This window comes from Cetorhinus maximus, chromosome 17 (genome assembly GCF_964194155.1).
Source record: "Cetorhinus maximus chromosome 17, sCetMax3.hap1.1, whole genome shotgun sequence".
Lineage (NCBI taxonomy): Eukaryota > Metazoa > Chordata > Chondrichthyes > Lamniformes > Cetorhinidae > Cetorhinus > Cetorhinus maximus.
The window spans coordinates 51815749-51833680 of NC_135895.1; the positions used below are offsets into that span (position 1 = coordinate 51815749).

General features: G+C 49.3%; 1 protein-coding gene across 1 annotated transcript in view; it reads left to right on the forward strand.

Annotated features, from left to right (window-relative positions):
• The window catches only part of frem1b (Fras1 related extracellular matrix 1b), a 262434-nt gene that overhangs the window by 167728 nt on the left and 76774 nt on the right, over positions 1 to 17932 (forward strand). Inside the window, exon 20 of the mRNA XM_078561195.1 lies at positions 16001 to 16226. Within this exon, the coding sequence (XP_078417321.1) occupies positions 16001 to 16226 (226 nt within the window). The remainder of the gene's footprint in view (positions 1 to 16000; positions 16227 to 17932) is intronic.

Genomic DNA, 17932 nt, shown 5'->3' on the forward strand with positions numbered 1-17932 from the left:
AACACCATCTTCCAGAGGCACTGCATCTACAGCCCCATACCTGTTGCAGCATTTGTGTGGACAGGTCACCAATGTTTCTGCTCTCCCTGTGAGGATGCAGCAACACTTTGTCAAATCCAGCAAATCACCGTAACATCTCCAAAAACAATCCATGGTACTTCCACAAACTTTGCAATAGCAGATGTTAGTCAAAATCACCTCATCTGCAAGTCAGATAAGTATCCCTTTAAGTAGCACAGGTAGGGGCCCCTCTTTCAACTGAATGCAGTTTCTTTAGTGAGTGGATAGTGCATGAATGTAGTGGACCTGTGCAGTGCAAGTTTCAAAAACGTGTGATAAATCATCTAGAACGATTGTTTGGCATCACAATCTGGCCAGTTGGGATGTTTTCAGTACATGCACAGCACACACATGCCTGGCAACCATCCCAACATGGAGCACACTGGCCACGTTGGAAACAGCCAGAGCCAGCTGGAAGCGGCCAGACGTGGCTAGAAGCGGTGTGCCAGCCATTTTGAGGGCCTCCAGCTACGATAACACCAGCTCCAGTGGCACTTAAGAGATGAAATTCTGTCTCTCTAAGTCTAAAAGGCGCATATGAATGGATATTGGATCAAGTTTAGCCTTGATGTACTAACTCTCCCACATTCCGCTGTCACTTAACCTTGTCACTGAGGGTGAGAAATTAATTTAAAAGAGAATGGTAATCACTAATTCACTGATGCATTTTGAGAAGTTAATATTTTTTGTTGTTTGAAAACATCTCCTGATCAGTTGCTGTGTCCTCAGCAGAAAATCAATGGAAGTCCCATGTATCCAGGTTTGCACCATAGTCCGGAATTTTCCGACCCTGTTGGTGTCAGGCGTCATGGAGGGCAGGGAGGGACAATATGGTGAGAAGGCCAGAAATCCATTTTACACTATCGTGAAACCAGTTTGCAATTGTCCGTTCCACCTGTCAATGGCGGGCCCTGTTTCCTTCCATCGCACAGTGGGAACATCATTTGAATATATTTGAATCTAATTATAAGCCCAGCTCACTGGAATCATCCCCCCACGTCAAAGCTACTGCCCATGTCAGCGTGACTTCAGAATGGCGTACTTCACAACTGCCTTTGAAAGGCCTGCACCTGGTGAGCTGATCTTCAAGGGGAACTCGGTGGTGAGTGCACACAACCTTGCTCAGCGCTCACGAGAATCGCTTGTAGGATGTCAAGGAAGAGGTGTTGTGCATTCACAGGGGGCACAGGCAAGTCACTTTTTCCCGACAGGCTTTCAGTGCTGTGCCAGGGCAGGGGCTGCAGTGTGGGTCAGACTGGGGCAGGGGGCAAGGTGGAACAGACAGACTGAAAGAAATACTCAAGCACTTGCCGGGAGGGGTGAGGGGCAAGGCAGCACAGACAGACTGAAGGAAATACTCAAGCACGAGCTGGGGGTTGAGGGGGTAGTGAGGTGAGGGAAGCGGCCACACACTTGGAAAAGCTTGTCAAAAAGTAAGCATTCTTCTGCAGCTGAGCACAGCTCCATTGACACGCTTGGAGTGGGGCCTCTGAAGCTTATCTGCCCACTCAAGCAACGCAAAAGCATCAAAGTGCCACCAAATGCTCTAGACCTTTTCACCCCTCGGGTGCAGACTTTATTTTTTATTCTTTAACGGGATATGCGCTTCACTGGCAAGGCCAGCATTTATTACCCATTCCTAATTGCCCTTCGACTGGCCATTCTAAGTTATTTCAGAGGGCAGTCAACCACATTGCTGTGGGTCTGGAGTCACATGTAGGTCAGACCAGGTAAGGATGCAGATTTCCTCCCCTAAAGGACATAAGTGAACCAGATGGGTTTTTACGACAATCAATGATAGTTTCATGATCCCCAAGACTGGGGCAAGCTTTATATTCCAGATTTATTAACTGAATTCAAATCCAACCAGTTGCCGTGGTGGGACTTGAACCCATGTCCCCAGAGCATTAGCCTGGATCACTGGATGGCCAGTCCTGTGAAATTACAACTGCGCTGAAGTCTCCCCGCTGACTGCAAATTAATGTGCGTTTTAGGAGACAGCAATTGGCCGAATGGGCAAGTTGTAGAATCCCCTTGTGAAAGGTGGCCATGGCGCAGTCACTGGTGGAGGTGTCACAACCCCTTGCATTGTCTTTATTAAGGTTTGGATCAGTATCCCTCATGGTTCAAGCCAACAGCGCTGCCTTGCAGTGCGGGTTAGCAGAATGCCTACGTCTGAGTTGAGAGCACAGCATGCAGTCCAGTGGCTGAAGCTGCTGCCATTCGCTCAGGTGGAGAGGTGCGGAGGTGGGTGGGGTTTTGGATGGCTAATGAGTGCAGTACACATTGGCCATGCAAATGGTGGGCAGCACACTCTGGCATGCTTTGAGGGGCCTTCAGAATTAACCAAGATTGGTTTTTAGTACACTCTTGCTAATCCATGTGTCTCTCTCTTTGATCCTGCAGAAGGAGAACAATGGGATCATGGAGTTTGGTGATTTAATGTTATGCCTCATGGCTTACAGAAATCAGAGGAGAAGAAGAAGAGAGCGGCGGAGGCACCTGGCTCGGCAAAGGGAGGAAAACCCCCCTCAAGATGAAAGGGTGGCAGGGCCTGCTGCGCATGCAGCTGAAGATCCACAGTGAGCCATCGTCATAGGAGCCTTACTAGACCCAGGGTCTGTAGACGGCGCCTATCATTCCTACAGATAAGTGAGAACCAGTGGCACCAAAGACCGCACATGTCTAGGGAACAGGTCAGTCACATATGCCACCCGCTGCAGGATTAGGCGCCATGGGGACATTGAAGGCATCCACTGCCAGTGGCCGTGAACGTGACCGCAGTGCTCAATTTTTATATCAGTGGCTCCTTCCAGAGCTCCAGAGGTAACCTGTGCAGGATCGTGTAAGCCTCCACGCACAAGTGTATCCAGGAGGTCATGGTTGCCACCTTTGCGACGGCACAGAACTTTGTGCATTTCGCCCCAGATCAGGAAAGTCAGGAACCGAGAACACTGGGATTTGCGTAAATCCCTGGTTTTCCACAGATGCAGGATGCCATCGACTGCACTCACATGGCCTTAGGTCTCCATTGCAACAAGCAGTCAACTATGTCAACCGCAAGGGCTTTCACTCGCTGAATGTTTAGCTGGTGTCCGACCACCACAGAAATATCCTGAAGGTTTGCACACGATTGCCAGGGGCCTTCCACAACTCCTACATTCTTAACAGGTCTCAGATCCCTGACATCTTCCAGGGTCCAGACAGGCTGCAGGGTTGGTTCCTCGGGGATAAGGGCTACCCACAGAGAACGTAGCTGATGAAGCCTATGTGCCAGTAAAACGAGGCTCATGCCTCAACCCAGGCTTTGGTGGAGCAAATGATGGGCATTTTGAAAATGAGGTTCTGGTACCTTGACAGGTCTGGTGGAGCACTGCAATGCAGTCCCCAGAGGGTATCGCGCATCATTGTCGCTTGCTGTGCAGCACACAACCTGGTGCTGCAATGGGGGGAGGACCTGGCTGAGGAAGAGATGGAGGAGCTGCACGTATCCTCCAATGAGGAGGGCGTTGAAGGGGATGATGACGATGAGGCCTTCGAGGGCGAGGATGCCTGTGATGAGGCTATCGCACTGACTAGACAAGGCAGACGCACTCGGGAGGCCTTCATAGCTGCAAGATTTGTGTAGGATGATGATGAGATTTAGTGAGGATGTGAACATTTGACTCCCGTGGCTGATGGCAGTGCACATACTCTCAGTGCCCAGGGTCATGTCATGGAGATGCAGTGGAGGCCCTAATAGTCGCTAGAGTCCAGGAGGATGATGATGACATGCAATGAGGATGCTCCATAGATCCTCACATAGCCTCTGTCTTTGTCTGACTGCTGTCTGGCTGAGGGCAGCTCACCTGTGCTCTGTGATCAGGGTCATATCATGGAGACTCAGTCACGAAACTTTAAATACACCTGATTCTTTGTCAGCCTTCAGCTCCTGACCTCTTCAGGAGCACAGCGTCACCGGTCACAGATGCTGAAGAGATGGGGGCCAGCCACACCTCAAAGGTGCTGAGAGCCCACAGAGAGAATGACAGAACTTTGTGATGCCTGCCCACTACATTCTGGCAGCAGTGACCAGCACCATCGAGGTGCAGGTATCACTGATGTGTCCAGTGAGTGTGAAGCCGGACCATCACTTTTTTCTGAAGGTTACACACTGCACAGGGAAGAGGCCCTGGACTGAGCCACCTGCCTTTATTTTGTGCAGGAACCAAGGTTTCACACCTGAGTGACACGAACACTGCTCATCAGAACAAGGAGCCATAGGCAGGGAAACGTTCTTGGGAGTTAATTTACAATGGTGAACATTATTTACATGTGATTATCACCCATGCCCAGGCTGTGCAACTACATCTTCTTAACCTCCCTAACCCTGCCGCTACGTCACAGCAGAGGGGAGGCAGTCTGCCAACTGCTATGCCCTGTCTGTGATGATCTTGGTGGGTGTCCTTTGGAGGGCTGAGACCTGTAGGGCCCGGGGCTGCTTTTAGGGTCCTGGTGTGTGGCAGTGGTCCCTTCTCGCCCTGTGGAGCTGGAGCTGCTGGGGTCACAGGAAGAGGGGGTTTGGGTGGGCCGGACACTCCCAGAGTCACCTGGGTGGATGCCCCCGTGGTGTGCACCTGCTGATCTTCCTCCCTATGGGTGCCCAAAGGCCCCAGGCTGATTCCTTGGGGAGAAGGGGAAAGTGGAGTGAGATCGAGCTGCCCTGCACCCCTCTCGCATTGACACTTTTGGAAGCCAACCAAAGCATCAGCGATGGAATTCAGCCTGCGCAGCAGTCGAGGACCGATGTCCTGGACCAAAGTCTTCATGGTGGCTGCCATCCTACCAGTATTGACCTCAGCTGAGACTAAAGGCGGACAGACTCCTGCATTGTGCTTTGCAATATGAGGAGTGCAGCGGACATCCCTTCCTGATGTTCCCGAGCTTGCATTTGCAGCTCCAGCAACTGAAGTATGACCATGTCCAGAGGCTCGTCATCTGACTCAGACTCAGCAAATTTCTGACCTCCAGTAATCTTCCGAGTGCTGGAAATCTAATAAGCCCCTGCCTCTCCCTGTTGTGGATCAAACAGTGCGATGTGCTCACCAGATTGTGATGCAGAGCTACTCGAGAATTAGGTCCCACCGAGGTGTGTGTCTCTGCACTGGTGGAGGGTGGGGGTGAGTGCTGTGATGGGTCTTCAATTAGGGGGTCATCAGATTCATCTTCCAAGGTGCCTTCAGGGCTTGAGTCGAGGGCCTGGCTAATGGACGCCCTCGGCTGCTTCCCAGATGTGCCTGTGAAAGCGAGGAGAGATAACTAATGCACGGCAGGAGACTGCAGAACAGGGGAACTCACTCATAGCATGGTTGTCTGATGCATGTTGCACTGCTGAATCCTCACTTGCTTGAGCACCACCAACCTTGCTGTCAGCACAGAAACAGTCCAGATCATCGCCAGCCGACTGGATGGCCCCATTTTCAAAGTCTGTGATGAACTTGATATCAGGCATTCCTCCACCAGTGTGTGACCTCTCCCTTTTGTTGTGTGCCAGCTTGTCCTGCATGAAGACAGGTAGAGAGAGTGTAAGCAGGATGCCTGCCAGGCCAGATGAGAAGGATGCCTGGCATGTGTGGGTGGTGAGTGGTGCCATGGATGGAATGAGGACACGATCCGTAGGGTATATGAAGGTGTGCATGTGAGAGTGATGGTGATGTCCCTTGAACTGGCAGTGAGTGAGATCCCTGTGGATGTATGATGGATTTGTGAGTGTGTGTGTTGAGAGTTATGAGAAGAGTGACTTATCTTAATGGATCAGAGGAGATAATTCATCCTCTTTCGGCACTGGGTGGCTGTCCTCTTTTGCAGGGCATTGGCGCTGACCACCGTTGCCACCACCTCCCATGTTGGATTGGACACTTTGCTTGCTGGTTTTCACCCAGAACAGGGTAGAGAACTTCACGGCGGGCCTCCACAGTGTCCAGTAGGTGGCTGAGGGAGGCGTCGCTAAATTTGTGGGCAGCATGTTTCCTCCCTTTGGCAGCCATGACTTTGCAGCGGCTTCCGATCCTTTAGAAAGTGCTAGCTCTGTGCAGGGGCACCCTTTTAATATGGCACCTGGATTACTGATGGCCTGAGGTGACGGTGGGGTGGGCGAATCAGAGGCCACCACGCCAGCAACCTGGCATGTTTCCCGGGAATGCATTATTAATAAGGCAGGAATTGGATGATACGGCGCGAAAACCCGCCATTGTGGCCCGTGGGTAAGACGTCCTTTTTCCCATCCGCTACCGCACTTTGTGCAAATCTGGGATGGTTCTGCCAATAGTTACAGCAGCCATTGGAGAGAGTTTCTGAGGAAATTCCTGGTGCTGGTTTTCCACACTCCACAGTTTTAGTGCTATTGTAACAAAGCGAAATTAAAAACACACAAACTGCTAATCAGTATTTTTCAAAGAAAGGATTTCCATAATTTTGCAAATAATCTACCATCCCACAGCATAAAAAAATTCCTTGGCAAACTTGTGTCACATTCATATTAATGAATATTTTGTATTCTGTTCAGTTTTTAACAAATTTCTTCAGGTAAGGTTGCATATTTGTGAGAGATATTGGCCAATAGTATATGAAGCAAGATTTAAACACTGCTTTCCAGTATGTTTCTTCAGTGTTTGAGCTATGGTGTTATAATAAAATTCAGTGCACTCCACGAACTGTTGCATTTCTTTCTGGTAATGAACAGAATAATTATTGTAGCTCTGCAAATAATCAATATGATTTTAGAGAACAGGGACAATGCCAATGGACATTTTATATCCGTGGTCTGTAGCATATATTGTGGTGTGCTCGGACAGAACAATGACATGTCGCAGTGGATTAATATACTTCCTAATTTCAATAGTGTTAGCTTTTGAAAGGTTCTCACTCTGCACTTAATTAACTTGATTTAACCTCCATAATAGTCTATAAAGCATGTGATACTTAAGATGATTGCCTTTCATTTGCCTTATGCATCTGAATGCACTTTTGTTCATATCCTCCTCAACTATGATTTAATTTTAGATTTTTTAAAATACATTTATGGGATTTGGATGTCACTGGCTGGGCCAGCATTTATTAACCATCCCTAATTTCCCGTGAGGAGGTGCTGCTGAGCTGCCTTCTTGAACTGCTGCAGTCCATATGGTGTCAGTACACCCACAGTGCTGTTAGGGAGAGAGTTCCAATGATTTTTGACCCAGTAGTGAAGGAATGGCGATATATTTCCAAGTTAGGATGGTGAGTGGCTTGGAGGGGAACCTGGAGGTGGTGACGGTCCCATGTGTCTGCTGCCCTTGTCCTTCTAGATGATAGCAATTGTGGGTTTGAAAGGTGCTCTCTAAGAAGCCTTGGTGAATTCCATCAGTGCATCTTGTAGAAGGTACATATTGATGTCATTGTGCATCAGTGCTGGAGGGAGTGAATGTTTGTGGATGTGCTTTGTCCTGGATGGTATCAAGCTTCTTGAGTGTTGTTGGAGCTGCACTCATCCAGGCAAAGTGGGGAGTATTCCATCACACTCCTGACTGTGCCTTGTAGATGGTGGACTGGCTTTGGGAAGTCATGAGATGAGTTACTCGCCAACCCTAGCCTCTGACCTGCTCTTACAGCCTCAGTATTTATAGTTCTGGTCAATGGCAACCCCCAAGATGCTGATAGTGGGGGATTCCGTGATGGTAATGCCATAGAACATCAAGGGGCGATAGTTGGATTCTCTCTTGTTGGAGATGGTCATTGCCCGACTTTTGTGTGGTGCAAATGTTACTTGCCACTTGTCAGCCCAAGCCTAGGTATTGTCCAGGTCTTGCTGCAGTTGGACATAGAGCGCTTCAGTATCTGAGGAGTCGTGAATGGTGCTGAACATTGTGCAATCATCAGCGAACAGCCCCACTTCTCATCTTATGTTGGAAGGAAGGTCATTGATGAAGCAGCTGCAGATGGTTGGGCTGAGGACACTACCCTGAGGAACTCCTGCAGTGGTGTCTTGGAGCTGAGATGACTGACTTCCAACAACCATAACCATCTTCCTTTGTGCTAGGTATGACACTGACCAGCAGAGAGTTTTCCCCCTGATTCCCATTGACTCCAGTTTTGCTAGGGCTCCTTGATGCCACACTCTGTCAAATGCTGCCTTGATGTCAAGGGCAGTCACTCTCACCTCACCTCAGGTGTTCAGCTCTTTTGTCCATGTTTGAATCAAGGCTGTAATGAAATCAGGAGCTGAGTGGCCCTGGCGGAACCCAAACTGGGTGTCAGTGAGCAGGTTATTGCTAAGCAAATGCCACTTGATAGCATTGTTGATGACCCCTTCCATTACTTTACTGATGATGGAGAGTAGACTGATGGGGCGGTAATTGGCTGGGTTGGATTTGTCCTGCTTTTTGTGTACAGGACATACCTGGACAATTTTCCACATAACCGGGTAGATGCCAGTGTTGTAGCTGTACTGGAACAGCTTGGCTAGGGGCGTGGCAAGTTCTGGAGCATAAGTCTTCAGTAGTATTGCTGGAATATTGTCAGGGCCCATAGCCTTTGCAGTATCCAGTATCATCAGCCATTTCTTGATATCACGTGGAGTGAATTGAATTGGCTGAAGACTGGCATCTGTGATGCTGAGGACCTCTTGAGGAGATGGATCATCCACTCGGCACTTCTGGCTGAAGATTGTAGCAAATGCTTCAGCCTTATCTTTTGCACTGATATGCTTAGCTCCTCCATCATTGAGGAGGGGGATGTTTGTGGAGCCTCCTCCTCCAGTGAGTTGTTTAATTGTCCATCACCATTCACGACTGGATGTGGCAGGACTGCAGAGCTTAGATCTGATCTGTTGGTTGTGGGATTGCTTAGCCATGTCTATCGCTTGCTGCTTCTGCTGTTTGGCACGCAAGTAGTCCTGTGTTATAGCTTCACCAGGTTGACACCTCATTTTTAGGTGCTGCTCCTGGCATGCCCTCCTGCACTCTTCGTTGATGCAGGGTTGATCCCCTGGCTTGATGGTAATGGTAGAGTGGGGGATATGCCAGGCCATGAGGTTACAGATTATGTTCGAATACAATTCTGCTGCTGCTGATGGCCCACAGCACCTCATGGATGCCCAGTCTTGAGTTGCTAGATCTGTTCGAAATCTATCCCATTTAGCACCGTGGTAGTGTCACACAACACAATGGAGGGCTCCCTAATGCCGCACTCAGTCAAGTGCTGCCTTGATGTCACCTCACCTCTGGAATTCAGCTCTTAGGTCCATGTTTGAACCATGGCTGAAATGAGGCAGAACCCAAAATGAGTGTCAGTGAGCAGGTTATTACTAAGCAAGTGCTACTTGATAGCACTGTTGATGACCCTTCCATCGCTTTACTGATGATGGAGAGTAGACTAATGGGACAGTAATTGGCCGGGTTGGATTTGTCCTGCTTTTTGTGTACAGAACATACCTGGGCAATTTTCCACATTGCCAGGTAGGTGCCAGTGTTTAGCTACACTGGAACAGCTTGGCTAGAGGCGTGGCACATTCTGGAACACAAGTCTTAAGTACTATTGCCAGAATATTGTCAGGGCCCATAGCCTTTGCAGTATCCAGTGTCTTTAGCCGTTTCTGGATATCACGTGGAGTGAATCGAATTGACTGAAGACTGGCATCTGTGCTGCTGGGGGCCTCTGGAGGAGGCCGAGATGGATCAACCTCTCGGCAGTTCGGCCTAAGATTATTAAAAATGCTTCAGCCTTATCTTTTGCACTGCTGTGCTGGGGTCCCCCATCATTTAGGCTGGGGATTTTTGTGGATTCTCCTCCTCCAGTGAGTTGTTTAATTCTCCACCACCATTCATGACTTGATCTGGCAGGACTGCAGAGCTTAGATCTGATCCATTGGATGTGGATTCTTTTTTTTTTGTAAAAATATACTTTATTCATAAAAAATCTTCAATCACATTCAAAACCATTTCAAAAACAACATTACAAGGGTACAATCCAGGTTAAACTTTTACAAAATGTATCACCAGGTGCATCAGTACAAACAATATTACAATCATTTACAGCCTTTCATTTTGATCTGTACAGCCCGAGGGGCTCTAAACAGTTCCCAGTCTCTCGGTGCGCTGTGGTAGAAAGGTCTTAGACAGCGACCCTTCCCCATTGCGCCTTTGCGGCAGCTGCCCCAAGCTTTAGTGCGTCCCTCAGCACGTAGTCCTGGACTTTGGATTGTGCCAGTCCGCAACAATCGGTCGGGGACAACTCTTTGTGCTGGAAGACCAACAAGTTTCGGGCAGACCAAAGCGCCTCTTTCACCGAGTTGATGATCCTCCAGCTGCAGTCGATGTTTGTCTCGGTGTGTGTCCCTGGGAACAGCCCGTAGAGCACAGAGTCCTGTGTCACAGAACTGCTCGGGATGAACCTCGACAGCAACCACTGCATCTCTCTCCAGACTTTCTTTGCAAAGGCACAATCCACAAGGAGGTGAACAACGGTCTCTTCCCCACCACAGCCACCTCGAGGGCAACGTGCAGAGGGGGTGAGACTCCTGGCGTGTAGGAAGGATCTGACGGGGAGGGCCTTTCTCACCACCAGCCAAGCTACGTCTTGGTGCTTGTTGGAAAGTTCTGGCGATGAGGCATTCTGCCAAATGACTTTGACAGTCTGCTCGGGGAACCATCCCACAGGGTCCACCCTCTCCTTTTCCCTCAGGGCCTCTAGGACGTTACGTGCTGACCACTGCCTGATGGACTTGTGGTCAAAGGTGTTTTTCTGCATAAATTTTTCCACCAGGGACAGGTGGTACGGCACGGTCCAACTACTTGGAGCGTTCCGCGGCAGCGTGGCCAGACCCATCCTTCGCAACACCGGGGACAGGTAGAACCTCAGCACGTAGTGACACTTGGTGTTTGCGTACTGAGGGTCTACGCACCGCTTGATGCAGCCACACACAAAGGTGGCCATCAGTATGAGGGCGATGTTGGGCACGTTTTTTCCCCCTTTATCTAGAGGCTTGTACATCGCGTCCCTGCAGACACGATCCATTTTCGACCTCCAGATAAAGCGGAAGATGGCTCGAGTGATCGCCATCGCGCAGGAGTGTGGAATGGGCCAGACCTGCGCCACGTACAGCAACAGCGAGAGTACCTCACACCTGATGACCAGGTTCTTACCCGCAATGGAGAGGGAGCGTCGCTCCCACATGCCCAGTTTCCTTTTCACCATAGCCACTCGCTCCTTCCAGTTTCTAACGCATGCCCCGGTCCCTCCGAACCATATCCCCAGCACCCTCAGGCCGTCAGCCCTGACAGTGAAGGGGACAAAGGATCGGTCAGCCCAGTTCCCAAAGAACATGGCCTCGCTCTTCCCACGATTTACCTTGGCTCCCGAGGCCAGTTCGAACTGGTCGCAGACGTGCATCAGTCTGCGCACCGACAGCGGATCCGAGCAGAAAACGGCGACGTCGTCCATGTACAGGGAGGCTTTTACCTGAGTGCCTCCACTGCCTGGGATCGTCACTCCTCTTATGCCCGGATCCTTCCTGATGGACTCGGCAAAGGGTTCTATGCAGCACACGAAAAGGACAGGCGAGAGAGGACAGCCCTGCCTGACTCCAGATTTAATCGGAAAGCTATCTGTTTCCCACCCATTGATTGAGACTGCGCTACTGATGTTAGTGTAGAGCAGTTGGATCCAATTTCGAATTCCCTCCCCAAAGCCCATTTTGGAGAGCACATCCCCCATGTAGGTGTGCGATATTCTGTCAAAGGCCTTCTCCTGATCCAAGCTGATGAGGCAGGTATCCACACCCCTGTCCTGTACATAGGCAATCGTATCCCTGAGCAGCGCCAGGCTGTCAGAGATCTTCCTGCCTGGCACAGAGCAGGTCTGGTCAGGGTGAATCACCAATTCCAGAGCGGATTTGACCCGGTTGGCGATGACCTTGGACAGAATCTTATAGTCCACATTCAACAGTGAAATGGGTCGCCAATTTCTAATTTCCTCCCTTTCCCCCTTGTGCTTGTAGATGAGGGTGATGATGCCTTTCCTCATGGATTCTGACATGCTGCCGGCCAGGAGCATACTCTCGTACACTTCTAGCAGGTCTGGGCCGATCAAGTCCCACAGAGCCGAATACAACTCCGCCGGCAAGCCGTCGCTTCCGGGAGTTTTACTCTTCTCGAAGGACTCAAGGGCCTTAGTCAGTTCATCAGGAGTTAGCGGTTTGTCTAGGCTCTCCCGCGTACTGTGGTCTAAGACCTCCGTGATAGAGGACAGGAAGGACTGGGAGGCCGTGCTGTCCGTGGGCTTCACGTCATACAGTCCGGCATAAAAGGATTTGCTGATCCTCAGAATGTCGGACCGTGATGACTTTACTGAGCCGTCTTCTTCCTTCAGGCTGCTGATCACAGAGCGCTCTCTGTGTACCTTTTGGAAGAAGAAACGTGAGCACGTCTCATCCTGCTCCACGGAGCGGACCCTGGAACGGAAGATGATCTTGGAGGCCTCCGAGGCAAAGTGCGAGGCTTGCTGGCCCTTCACCTCTTGGAGCTCCTCCTTGACATCGACCCCCATCGACTGCAGCCGGAGCAGATTCTGCATCTTTTTCTGGAGTCGGGACATTTCCCTCTGTTCCTTTCTAGCTTTCTGGGTGCCTTTGCGGATGAAAAACCTCTTGATGCTTCCCTTGATCACTTCCCACCAGTGTGTCAGGGACTCAAAGAGGGGTTTCACGGTTCTCCAACCTTTGTAATCCCTCTTGAGCTCCTCAATGTTCTCTGGGGTCAGCAGTTGCACATTTAGCTTCCATGCCCCCCTGCCCACCCTCAGGTCCTGCTCCAAGTGGCAGTCCGCCAGTAGGAGGCAGTGGTCAGAGAAGAACACCGGCTTGACCTCGGTGGATCTGACTGTGAATGCACGGGACACAAACAGGAAGTCTATCCTGGAACGAATGGACCCGTCTGGCCGCGACCAGGTGTATCTACGCTGCGCTCCGTCTGCAGGGTTGCTGAAGACGTCGTGCAGCTTGGCATCCTTAACTGTTTCCATCAGGGATCTGGACGTAGCGTCCAATCTGCTTCCGGCCCTGCCGGATCGTCCAGCCGCATCGATGATGCAGTTGAAGTCCCCGCCCAGAATGACCGGCCTGGAGGTCGCCAGCAGCAGTGGGAGCTGCTGAAAAACCTCCAGCCGCTCAGCCCCTTGTGCCGGGCCATACACGTTAATTAACCGGAGTGGAGCGTTCTTGTACATTACGTCTGCTACGAGGAGTCGCCCGCCCACCACCTCCTTGACCTCGGAGACGGTGAAGTTGCCTCCCCGCAGCAGAATACCCAGGCCGGAGGAACGAGAGTCGTTTCCGCCCGACCAGATCGATGGCCCGTGGGACCACCATCGTGACCATTGCCTGTAGGAGCTGAGGTGCGGTATCGCACACTCCTGCAGAAACAACAGGTCAGCTTTGACCTTGGCTAGGTAGTCCAAGGTCGCAACACATCGCGTAGTAGATTTAATGCTACGCACATTTATGGATACAATCTTTAAACCCATTTTAAGGCATTTATTCTCCTACCAAACCCACTGTCTCTGAGAGTCCCAGACCTTTAGTCTGCTCCTTCATACCCGTAGTGAGCTCAAATTCCTTCACTTTGGATGGGCTGAGGTAGATCTCCTTGGCCGTGTTCTGCTCCGGTGGCATCTGGAGGTTCACGTAGAGAGTGGGTTTTGAGATGACCTTTGCTGGAGAAGCTTCTCCAAAACTCACCCCCTCTGGGGTGTTGCTGTTCCCGGCTTCCTGGAGCTGGGGTGCGATGATTGCCTCACTGCTCCCAGATTCCAGGGGCTGTGGTGCACTGGCCTCCTCAGGTTGCAGGCAAAGTTGGGGTGCGCTGGTCTCCTTGTTGTCTCCAATTTTCTGGAGCTCGGGTGTCTCGTCCTCCAACGCCCTGGAGCTTTGCCGCCTCTTCTGTCGGTGCCGCCCTGGCACTTCATCATCCGAAGAGCTGCTGCCCTTGTCATCCGTGTCGGATGGGAGACGCCTCTTGCCGCTTCTCTGGGAAACGCCTTTGCTTCTTCTTCGCTCCCTCTTACTTTTCTTGTTCTTCACCGTCCGCCACTCCTCCTGCTGCTTTTCCACTGCTGCCTCCTCCTCCATTGATTCGCTGTCCTGAGGACTGGGAGGTTCAGGGGGTAGTGCTGTTGATTGGCTCTCTGTTGCCTCAATCTCTTTCTCCACCTTGTCTCTCTCTGTGTCCTCCTTTGTCCCGTTGAACTCCCTGGGGGCCTTGGTGGTTGGAGTGACACGGAACATTTCTTCTGCTTCCCCCTGGTCGGCTTTGGCTGCCTGTGCGTAAGTACGGCAGCGTTTGGGGCAGGTCCTGTAGAGGTGACTTGCCTCGCCACACAGGTTGCAGCACTTGGCCTGTTTGCAGTCTTTTGTCTGGTGCCCTTCCTGTTTGCAGATCTTGCAGAGGGAGGCGCTGCAGTTGGCCGCCACATGACCAGCCTTGCCGCATGAGCGACAATGCTTGGGTTGCCCAGCGTAGACCAGGTAGCCATTGGATGTGGATTCGCTTAGCTCTGCCTATTGCCTGCTGCTTATGCTGTTTAGCATGCAAGTAGTCCTGTGTTGTAGCTTCACCAGGTTGACAACTCATTTTTAGGTATGCCTGGCATGCTGTTCTGCACTCTTCATTGAACCGGGGTGGTAATGGTAGAGTGGGGGATATGCCAGGTCATGAGGCTACAGATTGTTGAGTACAATTCTGCTACTACTGATGGCCTGCAGTGCCTCATGGTTGACCAGTCCTGAGTTGCTAAATCTGTTCGAAATCTATCCCATTTAGCACGGTGGTAGTGCCACACAACACGATGGAGGGTATCATCAATGTGAAGACGGGACTTTGTCTTCACAATGACTGTGCGGTGATCACTCCTACTGATACTGTCATGGACAGATGCATCCATGGCAGGCAGGTTGGTGAGGATGAGGTCAAGTATGTTTTCCCTCTTGTTGGTTCCTTCACCACCTGCCACAGACCCTGTCAAGCAGTTATGTCCTTTAAGATTCGGCCAGCTCGGTCAGTAGTGGTGCTACCGAGCCACTCTTGGTGATGGATATTGAAGTCCTCCACCCAGAGTACATTCTGCACCCTTGCCACCTTCAGTGCTTCCCTCAAGTGATGTTCAACATGGAGGAGTAACTGATTCTTCAGCTGAGGGAGTGGGACGGTTAATGCTACCAAGACTTTAGCAGTTCTTTATGAATGCCTTAAATTTAAAATTCCAAATGTTTAACTCCCCCCATGGCCTCATCCCTCCCTATTCCTGCAATTTCCTTTAGCTCTACATTTCCCCTAAACTTTCCATCCCCTGACTCTGGTCTTTTGTATGTCCACGCTCCCTTTGTCTCTTCAACCTGGGATTCTCTCACTGAACCCCTTTGCCTCCAACTTCTGTCCCTTCTTTTAACACCCTCCATAAAACCCATCACTTTGGCCAAACTTTTCTGAACTCTCTAACATTTCCTTTGGCTTGGCACCCATTGTTTTCCCCCTAAAATCTTTTTCTGCATTATGTATACTGTACAAATGCAAATTATTGCTGTAACTTGTGAATGCTACAGGCATGCTCCCAAAGCCGTTCTTTGATGTCATAAAGGAAAGCCTGAAAAGCAGCTACCCACTTGACCTCGTGTGAAAATTTTGAGGAACCTAAGAGAGGCGAACCCCAGAGGATCAGCACTCTACTCTAAATTGTATGCTTCCTCCAGCAGAATCATGCTGCAGTTCCTCTGTGTCTCCACCCCTCAGACAATTGGCCAAAATTTCAACAGAATTATTTTCAAAATGTAACATATATTATCTGTAACATAATGCACGTTAAGAAAATTTGGTATTTAAATTCTGGTGTACATCAGTAGTGACTTCATATCAATTAAACTGTTTTTATGCAGATAATGGAGGGTGATATCTGTGAGATTGGCCCTGGAGTGCTGAATGCAGTCGATCTGGATATACCTCACGATACCCTGATCTTCTCTGTGATTAGACCCCCTGCCCATGGAGTGCTCCTGAATGGCATCTATGGAAATAATATTGCCGCATACAGACAGATGAATGCTAAAGTTCTAAATCACGATCTGAGAGTACATAACTTTAGCATGGATGAACTCAAACAAGGTCTGTATACTGTGTGCTACAGATGTCCTCTGCTGGACACTAAATATTACTGCATAGCACAATATCTGTTTCTCTATGGCAAGCTTACATGTTATTAAAGGGGGGAAATATGCCTCAGTCCCTATTGTAGTACTGGCATAGACAGAATAAATGTAACAGTAGATCAGAAGAAATGATTTTGGAATTATTTTGTCCATAACTAGTTTTAGGGCTTTCTAAGTAGAATTTCTAGATGATTAATTATCGGGAACAGTTGAAGACCTACTGACCGACTGAGTAGAGATATAATATCGGCCTATTTTACAATTTGTTTGTTACTGGAACAGCATCTCATATTATGAGCAGTGGCTGCCTGAGGCATTCCTGTCAAATATTCGGCATTGTTGAGTCATCATGCATTTAGGATCTCCTTTGGGACTAACTGATGCAGTTGGTGCTGACAGAGTATTCATCTCATTACAGCAGTGATTCTCAAACTTTTTCACCCCTGGGCTGGGGCAAAAGACCATGCGGATCACCTACAGAAAGGTAGAGAGATAAAGAGATAAAGAGAAACTACATTTCCCTCATTTTCATACATACATTAATGATAACTGACAGGGAATTGCTTTTTGTTTTTCAGTTCTTCCACCTCTCCTTAAGGCTGTGACTGATGTTGAGGTCCAGTGTCAGATATCTTATCCAAGTGACCATTAAATATATTTGAGCCACGATGTTGAATTTTGACAGGTTGTTCAACCAGAAAGGCGCTACTGTAGGGCCCAAATCTTTTCTCAGTTGACATCAACATAGATGCACTTTTCACCAGGGTCATTGGATTGCTGGTCATTTTCCCCCCTGCCTAGCCCAGGGAAACTGTGACCAATTATGGCTCTCCCATCATTGTCTGAATTGACATCAGCTGACTCAACACAGACCAGGGATCAGACCTGGGATGGCATGGTTTCTACTGCTCCATTTCACACTGAACAATACATTTACTAACTGAGCCATCAGGGACCACAAGCATGATCTTAGGTAGTTTTCTAGAAGGTGGAGTATTTTTGATCCTGCTGTTTTCTAAAGGTTGCTTAGCCACATATGCCTTTAATTGCACATGGATACGATGCATGCTCATACAGCCCAAATAGTCCATGCTGGTGTTTATGCTCCACTCAAGCCTCTTCCCATCTTTTCTCATTTATATCTACCAATGTAACCATCTATTCCCTTCTCCCTCAAATGCTTGTCCAGCTTACCTCTAAATGCATCTATACTATTCACTTTATCCACTCCCTGTGGTAGCGAGTTCCACATTCTCACCACTCTTTTTGGTAAAGAAGTTTCTTCTGAATTCCCTATTGGATTTCTTGGTCACTATCAGATACTGATGGCCTCTAGCTATGTTCTTCCCCACTAGAGGAAACATTCTCTCTGTTTACACTCTGTTAAAACTTTTCATAATTTAAAAAACTTTGATTAGGTCACCTCGGCTGTCAATCCTTTCCTGGTATGGATACCCATGCGCTTTTGGTTTCATCCTTGTAAATCTTCTCTGCTCTCCAGTGTCTATTTCCTTTTTATAATATGGCAACTAGAACTGCACTGTGGCCTAACCAATGTTCGATATAGGTTTAGTATAATTTACATACTTTTCAATTCTACTTCTCTAAAAATAAAGCCAAGTGTTTGGTTTGCTTTTTTTATGGCTATGCTAACCTGTGGCA